General features: G+C 38.3%; 1 protein-coding gene across 1 annotated transcript in view; it reads left to right on the forward strand.

Annotated features, from left to right (window-relative positions):
• Positions 1-24,685, forward strand: part of LOC139719064 (receptor-type tyrosine-protein phosphatase mu-like) — a 34,582-nt gene extending 9,897 nt beyond the window's left edge. Inside the window, exons 6-14 of the mRNA XM_071630506.1 lie at positions 3,445-3,542; positions 4,044-4,166; positions 5,009-5,163; positions 5,625-5,760; positions 6,445-6,594; positions 7,009-7,111; positions 23,353-23,432; positions 23,943-24,068; positions 24,436-24,685. Coding sequence (XP_071486607.1) covers positions 3,445-3,542; positions 4,044-4,166; positions 5,009-5,163; positions 5,625-5,760; positions 6,445-6,594; positions 7,009-7,111; positions 23,353-23,432; positions 23,943-24,068; positions 24,436-24,600 — 1,136 coding nt within the window. The 3' untranslated portion in view covers positions 24,601-24,685. The remainder of the gene's footprint in view (positions 1-3,444; positions 3,543-4,043; positions 4,167-5,008; positions 5,164-5,624; positions 5,761-6,444; positions 6,595-7,008; positions 7,112-23,352; positions 23,433-23,942; positions 24,069-24,435) is intronic.
• The last annotated feature ends 392 nt before the right edge of the window (positions 24,686-25,077 follow it).

Here is a 25,077-nt window from a genome sequence, read left to right on the forward strand (position 1 = left end):
TTCCTACGAGAGGAAAAAGCGTTTGACGGAGACATCACGAAAGCAGAAAGAACTACTCATCAACATCCTCCGTAGCGAGAACTCTGACGCGACAAGAGTCATTACACAAATAGACTCGCATTACAATAACCACCTGAGAATATGCATGGCCCGCAAAAGAAAAAAGCTGGAGAAACTACGCGAGGAGTCAACATTCCTTGCTGGTACAGGTACTAGATCTCCTGCTAGTGACAGTGAGAGGAATAATAGGCCTATTGTTAACTTATCGAGTTACACTTTGTCAGAAGGGGAGGAGAGCGTACTTGGTCTCGGTATGTCTTTCTGCCCTAACAGGCAACTCGATAAAGTGCAACTGTGTGCCGACACTTTCCAGTTCACGCAAAAAATCCGCCGAACCGAACTCCGCGCGGCAAATAGGTGCCCAGAATCAGAGGCAGTGGCAGAGGAAGAAGAAGCGTCGCAACCTAGGCCGACGAGGAAACTAGTCTATCAAAAGCGACGCCCTGCTGTCCCCAGCGGAAGAAACCCCTTCATCGACTCGTTTGTGAGCAATGTGGAGAGACACCTCGACAAGCTGCTGAAGGAGACTGAACGGGAACCCTCATCGAACATATCACGGAAGCAGCAAGACGCCATCCGATCCCTGCGTGACAACGCTGACATCACGATTAAGCCTGCTGACAAAGGGGGAGCCGTCACCATCCAGGATACAGCGGACTACATCAACGAGGCGGAAAGACAACTGTCCGACACTAGATTCTACAAGAAGCTTGACAGTGACCCTACGAGCTTGTTCACGAAGGAAGCTGAGACTCTTTGTAATAACCTGAAACACATCGATAAGAGAGAAGCGAAACAACTTGTACCAAGTAAGCCGGTAACTAGTAGATTTTACACATTACCTAAGATCCATAAACTTCCGACGATGGTAGCAAATGCCACTGACAAAAATGCTGAAGATTTGGAAACTTCTGAAATTACTGAGTTATCGAGAGAACATAAGATCATTCCGCCTGGACGGCCAATTGTTTCCAGTGTAGGTTCACTTACTGAACCGATGTCAGCTTTCATTGACAAGTATCTACAAGGGGTCTTACATAACGTCGAGAGCTATGTAAAAGATACCAATGATTTTCTTAATAGACTCGACAACATTCAGCTTCCTCCAAATTGCACTCTAGTCACTTTGGATGTCGTCAGTCTGTACACGAACATTCCTCACTCCGATGGGGTTAATGCATTGCGTAGATTTTTGACCAAACACGACCCTTCTTCTGACATACCCATAGAAGACATTTGTCGTCTTGCCCAGTTCATCTTGAAACATAATTACTTCACATTTGATGATGAATGCTTTCTACAAACTCAGGGTACTGCCATGGGTACTAAATTTGCGCCAGCGTATGCCAGTATTTTTATGGCCGTACTCGAGGAAGAATTCCTCTCGAAAGAAACTCTAAAACCTAGCATGTTCGTCCGCTACATTGACGACATTTTTCTCATTTGGCCCCATTCTGACGAACAGCTGTCGGAGTTCCACTCCAAGCTCAACATGGTTCATCCCGACATCAAATTTACTATGGACAGCTCTAGGTCAGAAGTACACTTTCTTGATGTGACTATCCGCAAAGAAGGAGGGAAGCTGAACACGTCTGTTTACCACAAACCTACAGACAGACAGACGTATCTTAAGTACAACAGCTTCCATCCTAATCATATTAAGAGGTCAATTGTGTACAGTCAAATGCTCCGCTACAGACGAATCATTTCTGATCACAAGGAATTTCTGGATGCGTCTTTGAAGCTGGGGCAAAAATTCGTTGCAGCGGGGTACCCGTTAGACATTGTGCAAGCAGGTAGGGACCGCGCGATAGCAAAAAGACGCTCATCCTTACTACATCATGATAATCTGAAACCCAAAGACTCACACACACGCAAAGTCTTTGTAACAACATATCATCCCACATCTCAACAGTTCATGAAGGAAGTGAGGAAAGAATGGCCTACTCTCAAACAAGTCCAATCGGTAGCTCCCGAGTTAACAGCACGTCCCTTACATGCACAACGACAGCCACGCAACCTGAAGAGTTTGCTTACACGATCTCGAGTCAACAGAACAATCAATCCTACTGGAAATCATAAATGTGGAAACAAACGATGTCAAATATGCGCTCACCTAATCACAGATACAGATATCACACTTGGCTCCGGCCACACCCTCCATCCGACGTCAGGGGACTGCAACAGCAAGAATGTAGTATACAGCCTTACATGCAAGCAATGTCCCCTGGCTGTCTACATCGGAGAAACAACAAATTTTAGACAACGTTTCAACAATCACAAAAGCACAATCATTAGAAGTCAAACACAACATCCAGTCGCACAACACTTCAACAAACCAAATCACACACTAACAGATCTGCAATGTTGCATTTTATACAAGGACATGGAAGCATTTGAAGAAAGACACGTGAAAGAACTAAAAACAATCATCCGCACACGAAGCTTCCAGGGACAGGGCATGAACATAGATCTATCATGGCTCACGAACTACACTTTTTACAAGTAGGTGCGCCGCTTATTGTTGTATGTTCTCCCGTTTACCCCGCTGCAATAGATCTTATCATTATATTGCTTGAGTGATATAATGCTGACGCTCCTTTTAACCATTTCTTGGAACCAGTCTTTTTTCCACTCCGAGACGTATTGTGACGTATCTATTTAATCAAAAGAAGAAAAATATGATTTTTCACGTATTTCATATTCATGCTATAGTCTCAGATTATTTAAAGACTATCTACTCACCAGAATTTGGAAGTTAATGTATGTGTATGCTGAAGTTTGAAAGGAATGGTAAACTGCTTGCACATATTTTGCATAACCATCAGTGTGACGATTCAGTTTGATTTTAAAAAATCGAATGTTTGTATTGATCATGATAATTTCAGATTATGTAAAGATTATCTATACACTAGAATTAAAGTTAATTTATGTGTATGTTGAATTTTGAAAGAAATAATGCACTGCTTTTACATTACCACCGCAGCTGCGTATTCAGAGGAATTACTTCTGTATCAGTCGTGCCAAGTTTTTTCATGTATGCTTTATACTCATTGTAATTTCATTATGACGTAACATTGTACTGTTGCCAGGATGCGCGCTGGGTGTTAGGATGCCTAGCATGGATGCGTTAAAGCGCGCATCCTTAGTAACACGGTTGCAATATATTGTTATGGCTTAATTTTGTTATTGTTCTCTCAGTATCAACACTTGAGAAAGGGCGGCGAGACGCCCGAAAATTTGTGTGAAGAAATAAACCGTTGGTGAATACAGCATGAACTTTGTTGCAGCTTTGTTACTTATCTTTTTATCTTGCCAACACGTGGACTACCTTATCAACATATATATATATATATATATATATATATATAATTTTGATATCAGGACCAAACACAACGTCTTTGAACGACTTCTGGCAGATGATCTACCAGCAGAATGTAGCGGCAATCGTCATGCTGACCAATCTTGTCGAAGACGGCAAGGTAGGAAGCCCCCTCACTGTGTATTCCCTCATTATTGATTACTTAAAGGTGTTCAATCACAATGGAGATATTTGCAGACAGCTGAGACATGTGAGCAAATTGCCAAAAATGTATTTTAACAAAACTTCGAAGCGTGTTATCACGGAAAGCCTACATTTCGCCGAAAGCCTACAACTAAGCACCATTTTTCTCTGAGGACTTAGATTTAAAAAAAAAGGCACAACAGATTATATCCTATAATGAAAGAAGTATCTTATCTCGCGTGCCGACTGAGCAACGACGTAGTTTACAGTAAACTACAGTTTTGCACTGCATGGCCAGACTAGGGGTTGGGGGTGATAGATAAACAAATGCATTATTTGAGCATGCTATTTTTTTTTCGAACATACTGTCACGATGTTTAAATGATTCAAGGGTGAAAATCATATATGTTTTTTTTTATCTTTTTGCTTTGTTTGATTTGATTTCTTTTTTTTTTCGTGATACTGTGTTCTCCATTAGGTGAAGTGTCTCCAGTACTGGCCAGAAAAGAACAAAACAGAGCGCTACGGGGATTTCTCTGTGAGAAATAAATGGGAAGAGAGGCAAGCAGGTTTCGTCCATCGTCGACTAGAATTGCAATTGGTACGTCATTAACACTTTCGTTCGATTAGATAATTAATGTTTGACAATTACCTTCCTTTGCTTTTCCTTAAAGAAGTATCATAATTATTATGTTGACAGTGTAGACTCAGGAGAAATAACACAAAAAGTGAAGTACGAATACGAATAAAAAGAAAACAAAATCAATAAAAGGAGGTGCTTTACAGCTGGTGGTTAAGCCAAAATTGAGTGTTTGAACCTGGATTTTTTTTTCAAGTGTCAACATTTGTGTTCCATCCGAAGTTGTGAAGTGCAATTCTTCACAGATACGCATAGTGTAGACATGCTGACTTAACATATACCAGGTAAATGTGACGTTGAGTTTCACAGTTTGGACGGTTGAGGCCTGGGCCTATGACAAATGGGAAGACTGGTGTTTCACTTCAGAGATTCCTCAACTAAAGAATAGCCTGTGATTCTTGATTGAGGTTAAATCTAGAAGAATATTAGATGTCTGTTAAAAAAAAAAGAATATAAAAAAGGTGAAAATGTTTCTTATTAATGTCTATAGACACCACCAGCTCAGAAGCGTAAGGGTAATTGCAAGATATTTTTTTTTTCATACTTACGTCTCTAAAAACACTACCGGTTAATGAATCAGGAAAGTAATGGGCGTTTTCGCCTTTCAAAATTGCTGTTTCATTAACAATTTTGAACATGTTGAAAGAGAGTCAATATTCACTTTGTTTATATTTCATTTCATTTTATTCATTCATGTTCTTTTTTCATTTCTCATAAAACATCATAATCAGTTTATATTTCTTTTCTTTTTTTGCTCTTGTTGCATTATGTTGGTAATTTACTGCTTTCATTTCACCAACCAGGGAGACGACGAAGAATCTCGATGGGTGAGTCAGTACCACTACACGATTTGGCCTGACAAGAGAGAACCCGAGTGTTCTCAGCCTCTGATTGACTTACGAAACGTCGTGAGAAACGCACTTCCACCAAATTCTGGCCCGCTGGTGGTCCACTGCAGGTAAATTCTGGAAGTACCGGGCACTATAGAATACATAATACACATCGTTGCAGATTTTCTCGAAAGTGCGTAATACTAAAGTCTGATATATATAAACGGAAGTATATGAAAAACATAAAGATATAAAGGCCCGGAGACCTCTGTGTTGAAAAGGGTATATGTGACCCATCATCACACTACGTTACGAAAGCAACATGTATCGGCGCAGATATCTGGCTTTCGTGCATTGACTGGTTAATATAATTATACTGTATATCATACAGATAGATTTTCTTTTTTTCAATTAACGAACACAGCCGATGCACTAACGACGTTCTGTCATTATCGTGAATACTTACACTGTCAACGTGGCATTTGCGTAATCATATCTCCGAAGCTGCTTCATTTCAGTTTCCTCTGGTATTTACGTCAGTTTGATTACATGTCTTAATTTCAATCTCATCGTGTTTTGTTTTCTGCAGTGCTGGAGTTGGCCGCACGGGAACCTTCGTTACCATTGACGCAATGATGTCCATGATCGAACAGGAGAAGAAGGTTGACATATTCAACTTTGTGAACAAAATGAGGAAACGGCGTTTATTCATGGTTCAGGTCCAGGTGCGATAAACATATCTTAGATATTTTCCAGATATGTAAGGTCATTATCATGATTATTAGGGTAGGCTACCTGATTCATGTTTTTCACTGTCGATTCGTGGACAGCGATATTATGGCAAAAGTGTTCCCTGCAGATGCATTTATCGAGATTAAGAGCTGATAGTGTCCATTCAGGTTTGCTTATTTTTTTTTAATAACTTAATGAAACAGGCATGAATTTTATTAGTTGAGTTTATATAGTCATTCAGTCTGATGATACGTCACTATTTGTCTTAGATTAAAGACAATGATATGGTGAAAGCAATATTAATGTGCTCTATACTGTTGCTCTTATTTTCACTGCTAGAAAAGATTTGCTAGAGATTGATTGACACTTAAGCTGATATGATTAGTGCTAGGTATATTGTGTTTTCCCATCATCCATGGTAGCCTGTGTGCCCAAAATACAGTACGCTGTGGAATTTTGACCACTTTTTCTTTTCTCCGTATTCAAGATTTGTGTTCCATTCATAAACACTCAGATTGGTCTTCTCTCTTCGTATTATAGTAAAAGCTATGGAATAAAAACCTTTCTGGGAACATCAGTTTATCATATATTTATCACTTAAGTCCTCTTCATCAGCTATCTCGTGTTGTTATTCAATATCTCTCTTTTCCCAAACACTCTTGTCATTCGCTCTACAGTCTCAATACGAGTTCATCTACGAGACTCTGCTGCAGTGGTCAGTGTGTCCAGTTATGACCTGTCAGTTGCTGGACATCGCAATGGTCCGGCCTCAGTGGCAGAAAGCTGATCCTGCTTCTGGAATGTCAGAGATTGAAAAGCAGTTTGAGGTTAGTTTGAGGTGGATTCTTTAACGTTTCGATCTCCTGCAAGGCCACATGCATTTTTAAAAATTCATTTCCAATAAACTTTGACACAAGTTTGAGTGTGGTTTGCAATAAGCACTTTTAATCAAGTTTGAAATCAATACCTTTCTTTACCAATCTTCATGCTAAAATTATTACTCCTTTACATAGACAATGATACTGATATTGTTACTATGAATATGACTTCAAATCATATACACAGCTGAGCGGTATTGTGCAAATTAACTTAACGAAAATGAATAACGCGCATAGAACTTTGTAAAATGCTCTTGTTTCGGCCTGAGACGGCGATCTCGTGACGTTATGGCACATTTAATTGTCATGAATAATTTCATTTTTTTCTTGACTTTTACAACATGTTGCCATCTCTAAATACAGCTGCTGGACTACGTTACACCAAGTGGGACTGATTTTTTGTCGAGTCCTGCTGGACTGAGATCAGAGAACATGGAAAAGAACCGTTTTCCAGACAGGGTGCCAGGTGTGTTCACCCAAATCCGTCTCTGCTTGTTACCTGTTGTTTTCCCCTTTGTTTTCTGTCTCTTGTGAATCTTCGGCAAAATAATGATAATGATAATAACAATGATAATGAAATACATATAAGATATACTAACACCTTTATATATATATATATATATGTATATGCATACATTCAAAATAAACGACAGGAATGCAATTATGCAAACTGACTCGCAAATGTACACACAGAGAAATTAGGGTTCTATTAGGGTTCATATTTTCACCCTACGAGCAAATCTAACTAAAAGGCACCTTATAGGGTTCGGGATGGGTGTAGGGGTGCAAATCCGAACCCTAAAGGGAGCCAAGTCTTAAGGGTTCGAATTTGGAACCATTCCATAGTCTTTCCCGAAAGCTGACATGTGGGTGTTGAATGGTGTTTGCTTGAAATGCCACACTATTTTTGGATATTATCGTATATTTTTATTTGAAAATATAACTACACGTTGTTAAAGAGTAACAGTGTCATCAGTAATACTGTACTAAAAAAATTACTACTTGAATTAAACATTTGTTTTTTCTTCTCGCACCGGGATCAAGAATATCATTTCAATGACGTTATCATAGAGTACACGTATTATGCGTGCACGCGTGGACCGTTCAGCACTTGGTCAATGGCAAAGCTAAAATCGCATGCGCACGCCACGCCGTTGGTCGCGCGGTATACGTACGTACGTCCATACTACTGACGTTCCTCGTTTGAAATGGACAGACGACCGTGAGGTTGGGATGATGAATTAATCTTTTTGATGAGCCAAACGTTGTGAGTAGATAGTTGTACTATAATTCCGTTGAAAATATTTCACAGTAATCGATGATGATATGTGTGAATTATATGCTAATCGAATGCTGAGTGGTGAAAACTGATGCGAAAGAGTTGTATCGAGGTACATGTGTACTTACATGTCAGAAGTGCGATCATACATATCAGGTACATACAGTAAAGCATAGCGAATAAGTCAATGAAAGTGCACGGTAATACGGAAAGCCTCAACCAAGGTACTAACTACGACCAACAGCCCCATACGCATAGCCATAGCGTAATTACGCTATGCGTATGGGGCTGCTGGACGCAGTTACCAAGGTACGTACGTAAATAGGTGACCGGATATAGTCGCATCATATTCGTTAATAGGAATTATTACGTTTGAGCCGAGTTGAGGCTCAGTTGGATATTGGTTTCTGTGAAGTTGACACGAAGAACGATGTAGGCATGTATGATGTGCCTAATGAACACACACAACCTAAATGGGTCAATTCCTGGCCTGACTAGCATTAAACTAGTCGAGCACGGTTAGTAAAAATTGCTATACGAACATGATGATAGTAAAATGCAGCAATGCAGCTAGTAATGCTCTGCTGGATTAAATCAGGCCATGGTTTACTAACCCAAAGCTAGTCAATCAAGTCTGACTAGCATAAAATTGTATGCTGTACTAGTTTGCAGTGTATACGCCAAGAATTAGTCAAAGTGGAGGAACTAGTGTAAAGCTAGTCGAAGTGGAGAAACTATCATAAACTCGTTGATCTTACGAAAACAGCGCATGTTAGTAAAACTGAAGGAACTACCGTGAACTAGTAAGTCAAGCTGGCAGAACTAGGGTGAATTCCAGTGAATACATATTTGAATGTCATTTGGTTAGGCCAATAGAAATTGAGAATTCCCCTGTCATGTGTTTACTTTAAGCCAATCACCAGCCGCAATTTCCCCTGGTTTGGGCGCGGGAAGGTTTACCTGAGCGACGCGTCTGTCGCCTGTGCGTACGTGGACGTTCTGTGTGCATGTGTATACGATGTGCTGTGCGTGTATTACATGCATAGGATTTACGTGCGTGTGCAATCGTGAGAATCAGAGCCTGGATGTAATGGACGTGAGAAAATTTCTGTCTTCAAATGGAGTGGGGCGGAGATATTATTCACATTTTTGAAGGTAAGCAAACCATAGATCGATCTAATTATAACTTGTTGAGTTTTTCCAGTATTATGGGCTACTACCTCTCCGTAAACGACCATCTAAGTTACCTTACGAATAACCCCGGGCCCGGGACGCTCCTTGTAACGTTAGTGTACACAGTTAGCTATGGGGCTGGTCGCAGTTACCTTACCATAAACACCCAACAGCTAGAATCCGAGGCCGAAACTCAACTGTTAGGTGTTAGGATCTAATACTACAGTAATACTTTGAGTCTTTGTGCATGTTGGGATGGGGCTCGGCCTATTCGCGGACTATTTCATAAGTCTTTAACTTTTTAACGTTAGAAACGCATTTTTCAAACAAAATAGAGTCTAGACCAGGTTATGATTTCCAAAATTAACAAAAACGAGTGACGAATGTAACCGTCATTGACATTGTACATCTGACATTGTAACTGTGTGAGGGGGCTACTTGTACTTTTGTAGGCACCTATAGAGCGAAGTTGAAAAAATGCCTCTCATGATACATCGATCATCAGGAGCTATAGAGTTCTAAAAGTTCTAACGTTAACATTATGCGTTTCAGAAAATATTGGGACACACTAAACTCTGAGTCTAAATTCTCCAGAACGTTTAATAGTCGTAGGCCTAACGTTAACTACTAACGGTGTAATGTAAGATCTTAGAGAAACTAATAGAACTAGACACGGTCTAGTCTACATGTACTTAAGTTGGGGTTCTACCGAGGTAGGGCTTACTCTAAGTCTAACTGTAAAAGTCTAACCGTTAGTCTAAACAAGTCTCACAACCGTTGGCGTTAATTGTAGGTTAGGCCCTACTAATTTATTCTATTCCAACTAGAACAGCATTAACGCGAAATAGGCCTACTATTACTAACGGGTTAGGCCCAATTAGTATTAGTAGGTAGTCTAGAACTCCGGTTAGGTCCCCACTCACCCTTCACCGCTATAGCTGGGGACTTCTTTCAACCTCCATAGACTTTGCGCATTAGTGGAGACACACACGCAGAATGAGAGGGGACCGATATCACGATTTAGCCCTAGAACGTAGTAGAAGCAGAACCTAGACCACTGTTAAACATCTAGGGCCTACATTGAACGGTTTTCCAGGATAAGCTATATCCTAGGGCCTAGGTCCGGTTCTCATTGCGGTATTATAGACCTAACGTTAGGCCTACAGTGCAGTGGTATGAACTCTACATGGACTACAAGCATAGCATCATGCACACAGAGATGATCACTGTAAAGTATGTAGAGGGAGACGTCTGGTCGAGTTTAGACCACGGTTAGAGATCGACGTATATAAAGCTGAGCTATAATTAACCCTATTTTAACTGGGGGGTCAAATTGACCCCCTTCTCGACATTTCACGCCACGATTCCGCAACGCGCAAAGATTTTGCCGCGTCATTTCATGACTTTTTTTCATTGAAGTCTCCCGCATATTTTGAGACCAAATTTGCGACGTCCGGGTACACCGTTTTGAAGTTACGCAATGTTTTGCATATGCATGTCAACCTGAAAACAGCTCAAATTCATGATTTCTGTGCAAATCCTATGCAAATTGTGGTTTGTTTGTTTGTTTTTTTGGTTAATTGATATAAATTAGATTATTTCAACTTTTAACCATTGAAATTAATCAATTCTAATGTAGATAAGCTTGAAAAAGTGCCTCCAACAAATTTTGGAAAAAAAACAAACAAACAATGGAAAACAAAAGATCGAAAAAACAGTAAAATACATGAAAAATTAACAAAACAATAAAAAAAACAAAAGAAACTGATTTTGACTGCGCTATTTTTTTAAAAGAAAATTGATGTGTCTTGAGGAACTCTGACACAAAAATTTAGCAATCCTTCAGTCTTTTTGTTGGAGTTATATGTAAAAATATAATTTCATGCATAAATTTGCATAATTAATTTATTCAAAAATATAAAATCAACATTTTTTCTATTGTATGACCGTGTAATCTTGTAGTTGACATCCGGCTCTATTTTCAGGCAAAATTTTGCGGCGATCGCGCGATCGGCGGCCGAGATCTGAAGGGGGGGTCAAATTGACCCCCCCCCCCCCCGTAAAAACTTGGTCTCCAATAGCTCAGTTGAAATAGGGTTAATGCAATCGACTAGAAGCGTCTAGAAACTCTACATTGCTATTGAGTCGAATCACTGACACTGTGTTGCCAGAAGGTGATCTCGATTGATACGGTAATTAAAAAAAAATGGTGAAATTTGGTGATTTATATAATTGTGATGACCTATGTAGTAAAAAGGACTTTTATTTGCCACCACATTCGAGCATCCACACAGCTGGGAGAATACCATAGTGCTATTGCACTCCCACGTCATGTGTGGCAATCATCTAAGTAAGAAATACGATGCATGCACTGTTAAGTGTAATAGTCCACTGTGACATCACACTTCTAGCTGAAGATCAACGTGCTCACACATCATGGAGATCTCCCCCTTTTTAGCAGACGACAACGGGTACTATATTTGAACATTGTTTTTTATGAAAGTTACAGGTGACCTTAGGCATTGAAATTTGGCAGAGATCATCTTTGGGTCTTTCTAAATATGCTGATCGATGTAGCTAAAAAGGAATTTCCAGCTTTTCTATTGATGCACACTTAGTATTTGTGTGAACAAAACGGACTGCATATTGTCTTGTGGAGATGAGTTCTAAATCCATTTCTGAACATTGTGTTTTCATGCTTTCCTCCAGATTAAAAGACGTAACATGACAGTTCTTCGGGAGTGATGGTGATTTAAAGGAACTCGCTATAGGGGTCATCATTTGGAGAACGAAGACAGATTGATAGCTGTACAGTCTCTGTCACACCACGAGGGTGCAGATCACCAGATTGAAGAAGTACATGTAACAGATGTGGCCAACGACTAGCCATTGAATGCAGGGTTGACGAATGCTGGAAACACCGGGCCAACATCAGCGAAGGAGCCTCTGAGATATGGACTTCCATTGCACTAACCCTGCTGTAAGCTATTCTGTTGTTTTCCACGATGATTAATGAAGGGAGACTAGTTTGAAATTGATTCACATTTATTTTACATTCTAGAGTCTCAGTAATTACATAAGAGGCTACATTAAGAGACTGAAAGCTTTGTTGGTTTTGTTTTGTTTGAAGAAATGATTTTCAAGTATTAATTATTCTTCATGGAGCAGTTTTGGAGCTGTCCTTCTCTCTGAAAATGAAAGCCTTGAGAGGTTAGTACTCGTATTTAAGAAAAATGTGTACTTGCTGTATCGACAGAAGTGAAAACCATGTTATGGTCAGTCTTGAGTTGTGTAAGTAGAGCTGAACGTTGCTTATGGCAAATATGTATATTAAATGATTTTGCACTTCAAGTTTATAATGTAAACTGGAGGGACCTATTATCCTCATGCCATAATTTGTATGATTTGTAAAACCTTTAAATTTTACTTATTTGCACAGGAATTCAACACACACATCACTCCAAGGGGGAGGAGATACTTCAATAGCTGATGAAAGGAGTTCTGACTGCTCCAAGGAGACACCTGCTTATCCAGATCATGGTAGCATATTTCTTGTTGATAATGGAAGCAGAAAACTGTACAGCGTAAGTTCAATTGTTTGAATACTGGTCTGGAAAACCAGTTTCCCATTGTCATGTCTTGTACTATACATTTCCATGCAATATAGCACCATCTAATTTGCCTGTTCACTTTTGTTTTTGTCTTCTCAAATATAGAGAATAACAGTCTAAAATGTGCCCCCCCCCCCCAAAAAAAAAAAAAAAAAAAAAATGAAGGGACCGGTAAGTATAACGTTGTAAATGAAGTGATGGTTATAGATTTAAAAATAAAGACTGATATACTTGTATGAAACATGTAAACAGAGTGTACCTACAAGACTCCGCGCTGACTTATTTTCTTGGTAGCCCCATTGGGCCACATGTAAATGATAACAGTCCTAATACTTATGATATAATTATGATAATGATGAATAAAAAAAAATGGAAATTGATTTGCCATAAAGTTCGATGGATAATCACATCTTGTATTTTTCTACTAACTGTGCACATCCACACTTAACCCATCTGCATGAAATTTTCATTTGTATTAACTGATATTTGGTGTAAGAAGCACATGAATAAATGTACTTGAAACAGCGGTACTGAATAGCAATAGAAATTAATGCCAAGAAAAAAAAAACATGAAAATAGTTCAGCCCCTTAAAAGATTGAAATGAGGGTCAATTTTTTGATGTTATATATTTGCTTCGTAACATATGATTAACATTCTTCTTGCTTCCTTTTTAAATTCAGATACCCAAGTAGTGAGCAAAAGACACGTTGAAGCCAAGGCAGTTGCGATGCAGTACCCCACTTTGTGAGACACCACACAAGGTGCACAAGGATATGTAAGTTTATACTAAGTTTATGTGATGTACAACTTTTTAGCCCTCTTTAGCAGAAAGCTTAAGTGACATACATGGTATCTTATTCATCTAGCTTTTAAAAACTTGAACATTTTCAACTTTTCTCCAGAGATAGTGGACAGAATTCAACCATACTAGGAGTTGATCATCCTTGTTTAGTTAGGGGGCAAGGACCCAAAGTTGTTCAGGATATGGTCATGAGCCCCCCCCCCCCCCCCCAGAAAAAAAAAAATGGCCTTTACAGGGAAATTAATTGCATCTATGTCTTAATTAAATCATTGGGCAAATATACAGGCAATGTGGGGGCTTTTGATAATCTTTGATGTACATGTTCATAGATGTCTAATAAATTTTGTGTGCAGATTGGTCTGATTCCATGACTTAGGTTGGATGTACGTAAACTCCAACGTAACGTAATGTAACGTAAGCTCCAACTTGCCAGTTGCGCCGTTCATTTATTATAAACCTATTCTCGTTTTCTTCCATACGAATGCAACTACATGTATTTCTACTGCTATCAGATCTTCATCAGTTATAGTCAACTCTGTGCCAAAGTGAAATTTGTTGAGACTCGAGAAAAAGCTTTGACCTACAATGCATTCTTGTATTTCAGGAGTACCTGTATGACAAGGATCTCGGGATTCATTGAGTATCGTTTGGAGACCTTGAGGAGCTATGACACCACTCATCAACTCAGGCAGAGAGAGAGTAGTTGCAGCTCCCACCAAGCCCCTGACTGAACACAATTCCAACGTCAGATTAGAAGCCCAACGAGAAGAGACAGCTACCATCGGTGTATAGGCCTACGTACATATCCTTGCTTTTTCCTCTTTTGAGATACATTAAATGCTCCTCTGAAGTTGGAACTTACATTCTTGTTGAAGAGTCAGCCTCATCAGGCTCATCTGTAGTTGAACATGAAGCTGTTACCAGGACGTACTGCAGCACTTCAACACTAAAAGTAGAACAGGGCTCATCGATGAAAAGAGTTTGTTTTGAAACTTCAAGCTGCCCTGAAAACAACCTTATTATAGGGAAGATTTTATTTTCCCAAACAACTAGCAGTATTCACCAAATATTGTGATGACACAAAACGATCCAAATTCTGTATGTTCATCCATGCTTCCTTCCATGTGTCCATCTGTTACAGTTTCAGTAACTTTTTTGAACTTCAATCGTAACCAAACTTGGATAATAGGTGCACTATGGTAACTTTCCCCTTATGACACACTTTGAAGTCACATGACAGGGTCAAAGCCTCAAAAGTAAAAAAAACAAGGTCATTTGAGGTATAATCGTTAGTTTATTTTGGTTAACTGTTTCAAATTTTGTCAATTAGTGCTAGTTGATATTTAATTTGAATATTAGATGATCAAATATCAGTAACACAATAAACTGCCTTTAGTCAGAAACTGGCTTTCTGGTGAAAAAAAGAAAAGATCTATTTTTAGGACAGAAACTGGTCGATCCATGTACTGTTTTCAAAATGTGGTCTTAACAACTGCTAGTGAAGTGGGTAATGTTCATTGTGTCTATTTTAAACTCAACTGAGCCAAAAGCTTGAGTGAGCTATTGCGATCGATTGCTTTTTGTTCGTCATGCGTAGTGCATAGACTTTTACATTTTCATCTTCTTCTCAAGAACTGGTGGGCAGATATCAACCAAACTTGGTGGGGATCATTCTTAGGGGGTAGGGACCAAAAGTTGTTCATGTGGAGCATGTGGCCCAGGGGGACAGCCCCAAGGGGAAAAAGGGGGTAATCTTTAAAAATCTTCTTCTCCAAACCCCAAAACAATGCACTTAATATGTTATTTGTAGATCTATACATTTACCTATAAAGAATATAGTTTGTTCATGGAAAGACCCAAGTTTCGGTGGTGGGGGCCAAGGGGAAAAAACACATGTCCATCTTCTTCAAACCGGAGTCCAGATTTCAGACAAACTTGGTTGGGATCATCCTTAGTGGGTAGGGTCCCAAGGTTGTTCATGTTGAGCATGTGGTCGAGGGGGGCAAGGGAAGATGGGAGAAACTTTTGTGCTCCAGATCCAAAAGCATTATAGGCAAGATATGGTGTATGTGGATATCTTTATAGGTGAAGAATATACGTTCATGACAATGCCTCAATACCTATGATAACCTCCTTGGAGCTCGGGGGGGGGGGGGGGTGGGGGGCAGAGGATAGGGCCCCCAAGAGAGGAAAAAGAAAAATCTTGCTCTCCAGACCCGAAAGCATTACAGTCAAGATACGTTTTAAGTAGATACCTTAAAGATAAAGAATATTCATGAAATGTTGTTCACGACAATACCTCGGAAAACCCCTTTGGACAGACTGTTTTGTGTACTAACATCGGTCTTGTACTAGTCTGATTTCATACCTTGATACCACCTTCAGAAATGCATCCTTTCTGTACAAAATGGCATGATATAAAAAGAAAGTCAAAATCTGAAATTTTTAGAGAATTTGTTCCGTTTGTTGTATTTTTAGATCAGATTAATACATTACATGTACAGGTTGTACCTACATTTGTATTGGATGTTACATCACTGCAAGCCTCATTACATCTTATTCTTATGGACAGTAATGTGTTTGTGTGTGAAAGTTTATGAAAATATACTCTGTAATAACGAAATTGTATAGGAACCACACACATTATCTCAATGAGTTATTACTATATGCCTATGTTATAATCATTTGTAAGAAAGCAACCAGAGTCAGATTTCTCTAATTAAATTCCAAAATACATGTACTGTACATTTACAGTCCTTGGGAATGAATTTCTGCTTTAGTTTCAGACTTTGCCTTGCGGCTACTACTTGACACAGATTTCGAGTTGTATAGCCACATATAATTTATAGTTCTTAATACACTGTACACTAAAACATGCGTTATGAAGCTGAAATAATGAGAAGGATGAGAAAGACTCAAATCAAGTTTGTAGCCCATGTTATACCAAAATTATGAATTACAATAAATTTGCTCTCATAGTGTTAAGTTGACTTGGTCATATGATTAAAGCTTTTGTGACTTGATTTGAGATAATTATCATTGAGAAATTTATAATGCATTTGGGGTTGGATTATTATACCTGTCCTAGCTGTAAGAAAAAACCAAAATCAACTGCCTAGTTCCTAGTATAGCAAAGTTATTCACATAATTAAAAAAATCGCTCCCATAGACTTTATGTGTACCGTTTCTTTCCCCTCTCCCCCTCACCTCCCCCGCACCTTCATCGTTTTTTTTTTTATTCTATCACTTGCCGTGTCACAATTTCATGTGCTTAATGAGCTCATATAACAATGAATCATAACATAATTTTTTTTTTTTGGTCCACCCTTTTGGGTTGCAAGTTCACAACACATGGCCATTTACGGGTTCAATTTTATATAAATGTTGTATATAAGGAGATATGCAGTTGTAGAGCTCGACTCTTGATTTATTTCATGCTTCCCATTGTGCATTGAGTGTTTTTATGTAACCCTGTATATTCATATGTTTATTCAATGCTGCAATTCAATTTCTTTTCAATTATGTAAGATTCATTTGTGATATTCATGATGCCTACATTAATTTGCTGCATTCGTTGGATGAATAAAATTTGAGATTTTTAACCTGATATTATTGCTTTTGTTTTAATGTATTTTCGTCACAGTTACATTATCTGCATACATGTAATTTCATTTCAGATTCATCTCCGAGACCTTGACTAGCTTTCGCTTGTCACGCATGCTGCACTAGGTTTGGTGAAAGCTAGTCAAAAGGGCCAGACCAGCAATAAGCTAGTCTAGCTGTTTGTACTAGCTCTATGTTAGTGTAACTTGACACCATCTACACTAGTTTAAAGCTAGTCGTTTTCTAGTCAAGCAGCAATGACTAGCCTTACTCAGCATAGTCCAGCATCCATTACAAGTCTCATGCTAGTCCAGCAGTCATGACTAGCATGGAAATCCAAAGCTAGTAACTTAGTTCAGCAGACATGACTAGCTTTGTGCTAGTCCAGCACTCTTTGACTATCTTTTGCCTAACTAGTCCAGCAATCACTACTAACATGATGAGTAGTTTTATGCTCATTACTAGCTTGATTTCCCTAGTCCAGCAGTGTTAACTAACATCATGACTAGCATTATGCAAGTCCAGAAGTCATTACTTGCCTTGGCTTACCAAGTCCAGTAGTCATTACTAACTTCACGGTAGTCCAATAAGCAAGTCAAGCTAGCATTACTAGAATAACACTAGTCCAGGGTGACACCATCTGGACTAGCTTCTTATTAGTCCTGCCTACCAATTTAGGTTGTGTGTGAAGAAAAATAGCGTTCCTGGTTCATTTAGGAGAATTTAAGACATGTATGAAGATTGAAGTCAGAAAATTTAGGTTGGCCTTGACTCCTTGTTGTCTATCAATGAAAATAGAATGTGTGTTATAAATTAGCAATGCCATAGTCACAGAGCATAAGCAATGATACACGATATGTGAATTTAGATAATATCTACTGGAGAAGTTGCATGTGCTAGACATGACATAAAATAAGTCACACAAACAAGGTATGTAAACGGTAAATCACTTCAGAAGTACAACTACTTGATCCCATAGATATTCCAATATTGATTGTATGTTGAACTTTGTTTTATTCAATTACAGGTTGAGCCTTGCTGATCCATGCTGATGCATGGTGTTAGCTTGGTCTCATACTGGGCCAAAGGGACCTGTGATTATTCATCATCGAGTTCACTATGCATCAAGTTCAATAATGGTCTTCAGGATGAGTGATGCAGGTCAACATCGAGAGACTGGTGAGCCATATAGGACGCCAGAGCTGGAGATGGAAGATGTTCAGGATGTCAATCCTGGTTCCTCGTTGAGTCAGTGTGGAAGCCATGCCAGCCAGTCCTTCTGAGAGTGATGGCCAGAAGGGCATACTATTTGGCAGCTGAAGCAGGTGCTATAGAAACGCATCAAAAACTAGAGCTCGAGGAGTTTCGACTTATGCAGCGTAAGATGAGATTAGCTATGAAGACCAAGCTGCAGGTTGCTGAAGCAGAGGATCAGATATACCTTGACTACGAGAACAAGTTGGGAGTCGGCTTTCCTGTGAAAGCAGAGGATGAAACCTTGCTGTACCCAACTGAATGCGCCAACCAACCAGTACACACGAGTACACCGATTTCCCTGACTAGAGAAGTAGCAAAAACGTTATTTTCAAATTTTCTTTGACTTTTAGCAGATATAGTCCAAAAGCCAATAAGATCATCAGCATCATGTAGTATCCCTGAACCAGGTTTGATGAAAGCCCATCAATTTTTCCGTAGATACATCCGCACAGACCGGGAGACAGACAGGCAACCTGAAAACATATGCCTCCGGCACCATTCAGGGCAGACGCATAATAATGAGACTCCTATGTCATAGGCTATGTCATGTATGTTTAAACCATATAAAATTTGAGACGGGTCACACTGAATCCCCCCCCCCCCCCCATTAGAATTGCTAAACACCACGGCTCTAGAAACATCTTTCCATTTTAATCCAGAAAGTAATCACCTCCCTGTTTTTAGCCGAGGGTGAGCATGAAGCCACTCCATGAAATGAAGATTAGCATTTTTTTTATTTTTTGCAAAATATATGTGAAAATGTCTAATTTCATAGATAACGATAACTATTTATTCTGTCTTCTAAACTGTTGTCAGGTTATTCCCTTTCTTAGAATGCACTGGGCTTGAATATTTACAAGAATACTCTAAAGAAATATATAATAGAAAAATACAAGAGAACGAACTGGCAAATTACAAATTTAAACACAACCTAAAGAGAACTTGACTTCTATTCACTTTTATCTGTTTTCTTTTTTTTTGGGGGGGGGGGTGGATTATGGATGAAAATATGAATCTGCTAATGGATATGAAATACTCAAATTATGCTTTCCATTATATTTCATACTAGATGGGGTTAGTTTGTATTGTTCATATATTAGATATTTCTTCACCATCGATAGCCTCAGTGCTTCAATAACACATGCACACTTTGAATTGATTGTTTAAGTAGGGAACAAAAAAAAAAATAAGTCGCCTGCTGTTTTTTGTAGTAGACAGCCACACAATGTATGTCAATTTTGAGCAATCTCTGGCAATGCAATGTCATAAGTGGAGTAGCTTTGTGACACTTGACAGAAGCATGATTTTCTCACAAACCCTTTATGTATATAAGGATTGAAAAATAGAGTTTGTTCCAAAACCTGAGAAAACTCAACATATCATATCTACTTTTTTTGCATATAAAAGAACACTGGACTTCACTCTTTAAGAAGGCAGAAACTACATGTATTATCATTGCCCTTACATACGTCAGTGACTTGTTGAGGAAATGTGCATGTTTTACCTAAAAGAAAAAAAAAGTGAAATTCTCTTTAGGTTTTCCTTGAATTGTTCTACGCATGTGACATCATAAACTCTTCTCACTTTGCTGCGACTGCACAAATGATTTAAAGATTATTAACTTTTGAACTGAATGTCCGCTTTTCACTTTTTTTACTGATGTGTTCTAATAGTATAAGCCAGTTCGGGGTACCAGTTTGAGCATGTGCGGAAAAAGGTTATTTGTACCGAGAGACAGGTTGGTTTTTTAATTTCACTGAGATAAGCATCTGTAATGCTAGGATTATTCATGGAATCCTTATAAATGGTGCCTGCCAGTACATCCACTTGACAGCAAGCCTGGTATTTGGCAATGTTAACACACAAAAAAAGTTTGTTAACATATTCAAAACAGCACTTAATAAAATAGATGATTCCCTAAGTGTTGATTGACGAACCATACTGGTCACTTCATCTACACTGGTTAGGTTCATTCTTTGTTTGAATATGAGTTCCATAAATGGCTATGGTGGGCAAGCTGCTACATTATGTCACTTTGAATTGAGTGAAGTGCCTAACCAACTGAGAAAAATGAAAGGTCAGTTGTACCTATGTGCACATGAGCTATCTCCGGACTGGCTTATTGCTGCGCATTCACTCAATCCACATGTAGGTCTATATGAAGGTGGACTTGCCCTCTAACTCTGATTATAATTTTAAGCTTTCTTTAAGTAGGTTGTATAAAGTGCTGATATATTTGTGTAAGGTTTGGTGAAAATTAAGTGTTAAAATGATTAAAAGAGTTGTGAGACTGTAACATCAACACTTGAGGTATTTCTCATGCATGATCATAAATCTATGTAAAATATTGATGGTAATACATGTAGTAATAATGATAATGATAATAATAATAATAATAATAGTAATAATAATGATGATGATAGTAATAATAATATATTTTGCTTCTGATCATTATGCTTGTGATGGTGCCAATACCAATACCTGCTTTATGAATGTGAAAAATCGACTGCTCTTTACAATATTTTGAATGTTGGGGCTAAACTGCATACATTGTGTAATTATATTTATGGTCTACTGAGTACAATGTGCTTCTTGTTTCCATCGCTTGAAAAAACAACAACAATGTATCAAAAAAATTGTTTTTAAACTTGTCTCACAAGACATATTCCTTCCTCTTTATGTCCAGTTTGTCATACCACTGATTGGTTAACTTTATTTTCCCTTTCTGAGGTTACATTTTCTGTGGAATTGTTAAATGTTAATTTGATGCAATGAAAAGTGTTTTCAGATGTGCTATTCTGCCCAAGATTTATAACTGGGACATATCTTTAGCTGTGTGCATAAAAAAGTAACCAAATTTAGATGTGCATTCTTCATTTTTTGATTCTTTTTTTTTCACCTTTTTTATCATTGGTGTAATTGTATAAATGAAAAACAATATGTGAAGTATACTAATTGTATAATGGCGCACATTCGCTAGCTCTCAAGTTTGGAATTGGATGGAATATGTCAGTACAAGTAGTGAGTTTCAAATATATATGACAGAACTTTGCCATACCCTTCATTGTTTTGGCAATAACTTGTGTACGAGAAATCAGAGTTGACATATCGCTGTTAATGTCTAAGAGCGTCATAAAGGTGCTTTTGATTACACATAAAGGTGCTTAAGATGTACCGGTAAATTCAAGGTACATATCTATGATCCATTCTAGAAGTAGAAGGACAATGTGAAAGATGTTTGTCACATAGTTTACTATTACTCTGCACAAGCTTCAGGGATTTTTTAAATAAAAAGAATTAGTGCTTTTTGTCAATGTGGTAACTTCCTTTAAAAGAAGAAAAAGTAATCATTTGATGGAAAGAACAAATATTTTTTTTCTTTTTCAATGTACTGACCAAATTTCATACATTTTTGATTTACATTGCCCTTTTTATGACAAAATATGCATCTCGTATTAGAATTTGTAGAAATACAATGTATATTTGATGTTCACTTTAAAGTAAACCATGAAAAAGAAAATCGCTGTTAACTTGTCCCTCTTCCATTAGACATATATTAAAATGTTAATCATTTATATGTAAGTATGCACTGTATTCATCATGTTTATGTTCTATTTGTTGTTGAATTGAAGTCTCTGACTTCATTTTTCGAAAGATTGTGGATTTAATTGACTGAGAAACTGTGTGTAAATCTATGCATGCTATTTTGCGTCATGTCTGGAGTGTTGCCTTAGGTAATTGTTTGTGAAGTCAGTGAAGGCATCCAGTAGACATTAGGTAATTGTTTGTGAAGTCAGTGAAGGCATCCAGTATATAATTATTTTGGTTTAAAAAAAAAGGTTATAATTTTCACCATATGGGGTGCAGAAAGGTAACCCTATATAGAGACGTGTGCAAATTGTATTGCATCCTATATTGCGGTGACTTTATCACCCCATAGGGTGCAAAATTACAACAATAACAATATGAACCATAATGGGTGCAGGTATGAGGTGCAGAAAGGGAACCCTGTATAGAGGTCCATATTTGCACCTTATAGGGTGTTGAATATAGGGTGCTAAATAAGAACCCCCCAAAATAGAACCCTAAATGGAGCCGCTGGTGTTACAACGATATGAACCAGAAAGGGAGCAAATTTGCACCTGAATTTTTGTTCACCATATGGGGTGCAGAAAGGGAACCCAATGTAGGGGTGCAAATATGCACCAGATATGGTGTTGAATATAGGGTGCTAAATAAGCACCCCCAAAAACAGAACCCTAAATGGAGCCGCTGGTGTTACAACGATATGAACCCTATTGGGTGCAGAAAGGGAACCCAATGGAGGGGTGCAAATATGCACCATATATGGTGTTAAATATAGGGTGCTAAATAAGCACCCCCAAAAATAGAACCCTAAATGGAGCCGCTGGTGTTACAACGATATGCACCCTGTAGGGTGCAAATTAGAACCGTAATTTCTCTGTGTGTATGCACGATATTGAAAAGGGCTTTAATGAGAACTTAGATTCAACCATGCCGAACTTTAAACCTACAACATCATTATACTGTCATTGATCAAGCACATTTACAAATGGAACACAGTGGTGTGATAGGTTGAGTCCAATTGATACGTGAATGAATCTTTCAAGATTGATTCCTTCGATTATCTCACTAGGCCACATGTTTTTGTTTGCTTCACCCACAGTATTTTCCTCGTAACAGGCGTAAGATCTGGTATTTGACAATGCATCATTTTCTTAACGTCAGGGTTCTCTGCAATAATAATTTTCCCTAAATAGATGAGTCGAGGCAATCATTATCTGTGACTTGTTAGCATAAAGTTGGAATCTGCTCTTGAGGATGAAAAATTCTTAAAAGTCTTCCCAGCTACTATACCATCTACAATTTCAAACTAGTTGGTTCAAATTTATTGATATTATTTCTAGACCGTCTTTAACCCTTGTATATTTTCTACCTCACTTTTTTATCTTCCATTCAGCGGATAAGTCTCGGCCTTATCTCATGATGGAGGGCGACTATCCAGGCGCGAACCAATACATCAACGCTTCATTCTTCGATGTGAGCTTGATTAGAATTATAATGATGATGATAAATACATTAATGATACATGCGCAGATCGCGTCATTCTTCAATGTGAGCTGGATTGGAATTCCAATGATAATAATGATAATAAAAATAATAAAACTAATAAAAACATACAAATATACACAGAATTAGCTGTAATTCATTTTGTGCACAATAATTGATTATCAATTTATTTGTTAGCCACTTAATTGAAAAAAACAATACAAACCAAGCTTTTGAGAACAATAAATTTGACGTCTTATTGCTCAATCTTCAGGGCCTATAAGATGATGACAATGTGTATTATTCTAATTGTTGAGGCAAACTTTTACCTCACATTTAAACAGTACTATTCGAATCATATGACGTTGCCATTTGCCTACCTTGTCTGTTATTGATTCTTATATTTTATTTTTCTTTCCATGTCCACATCTTCTCCCATTGTAATCCCTATTACTTTGTTCATTTGACTACCTACCTAGCTCTCTTTCAAAATTGTTTCAGTTCGAAGGTAAAAGGAACGCCCACATAAGCACTCAGTGCCCTCTGCCGTCCACGATCACTGACTTTTTACGTCTCGTGTGGGACTACGAATGTCGAACTGTGGTGCACCTCAACGACATGGACAAGGTACATATGTATAAACAATGAAATTATCTGATATCAATATAATGATGTTTGTTAAGGATATGTATCAAATTGAGCTTCTTCAGACCGCGGAGGGTTGTCTAAGCCGTATAATCCAGATGGAAATACTGTTTTAACTATACTGCTGTCACAACAATGAAGTGCTACTTGAAACTACCGTTGTACTCATGTCGGGTGTTTAATTATATGCTTAAAACCTCTATTAGTCATTTCACTGTTAGAGTGTTCTGAAATTTGCTATTTTTTTGTTGTAATTTCTTAGCTGTTCCATCCTTTAATGCTTCATTATCAGCTTAACATTACGACCATGATTTTTTATTCCCTTATTTCTTTTTTCGTATTTTTTAAGACGTGTGGACAATACTGGCCTTCACACGGCAAAGAAAGGTACGGCTCATTTACCGTGGAGCTGCTCAAAGAAGACAAAGATACAGACTTCATGACAAAGCGAGTTCTGAGCATCACGTCCACGAAGAAAAAGGCAAGTCTGCCTTCCAGCACGGAAGGTTTATAGGAGGACCGTGATGAGCAGTAAATTATATGAAATACAGTACTGTGATCGGAAATGTCACAGAGTAATAAGACAAAAGAAGCAAAGTGAGGAGACATCGCTAGGCTCGCAGCTCGCAGCTCGCCGCTCGCGCGCTGTGTATGCGAGTCCACTGTTCTCTATGTGCGTGTCCTCAAATGGGGGCAGAATTATAGCGAGCTGCCTATGCACAAGGCTAGGGATCGACCCGCTTCAGTTAAAATCGTAGTGACAGCTATTGATGGCAAACTTTACTTTACAAGTTTTGATTGCAAAGAAATACACGGAACGATAAGATATTTTTGGCAAATCACACCGGTGATTTTAAATAAAAACAATTGGCCGATAACCTTATGTGTCATCTACTTTTCTTTTGTCATTTCATGCCAATAACTACCATTAGTTTTGCAAAATTAAATGACATGAAATCAGATTGGGATCTTCCTTTTTCGTAATCGTTTG

This window comes from Diadema antillarum, unplaced genomic scaffold (assembly GCF_040938485.1).
Source record: "Diadema antillarum isolate AM-2024a unplaced genomic scaffold, OU_Dant_1.0 scf00000103, whole genome shotgun sequence".
NCBI classification, from domain to species: domain Eukaryota; kingdom Metazoa; phylum Echinodermata; class Echinoidea; order Diadematoida; family Diadematidae; genus Diadema; species Diadema antillarum.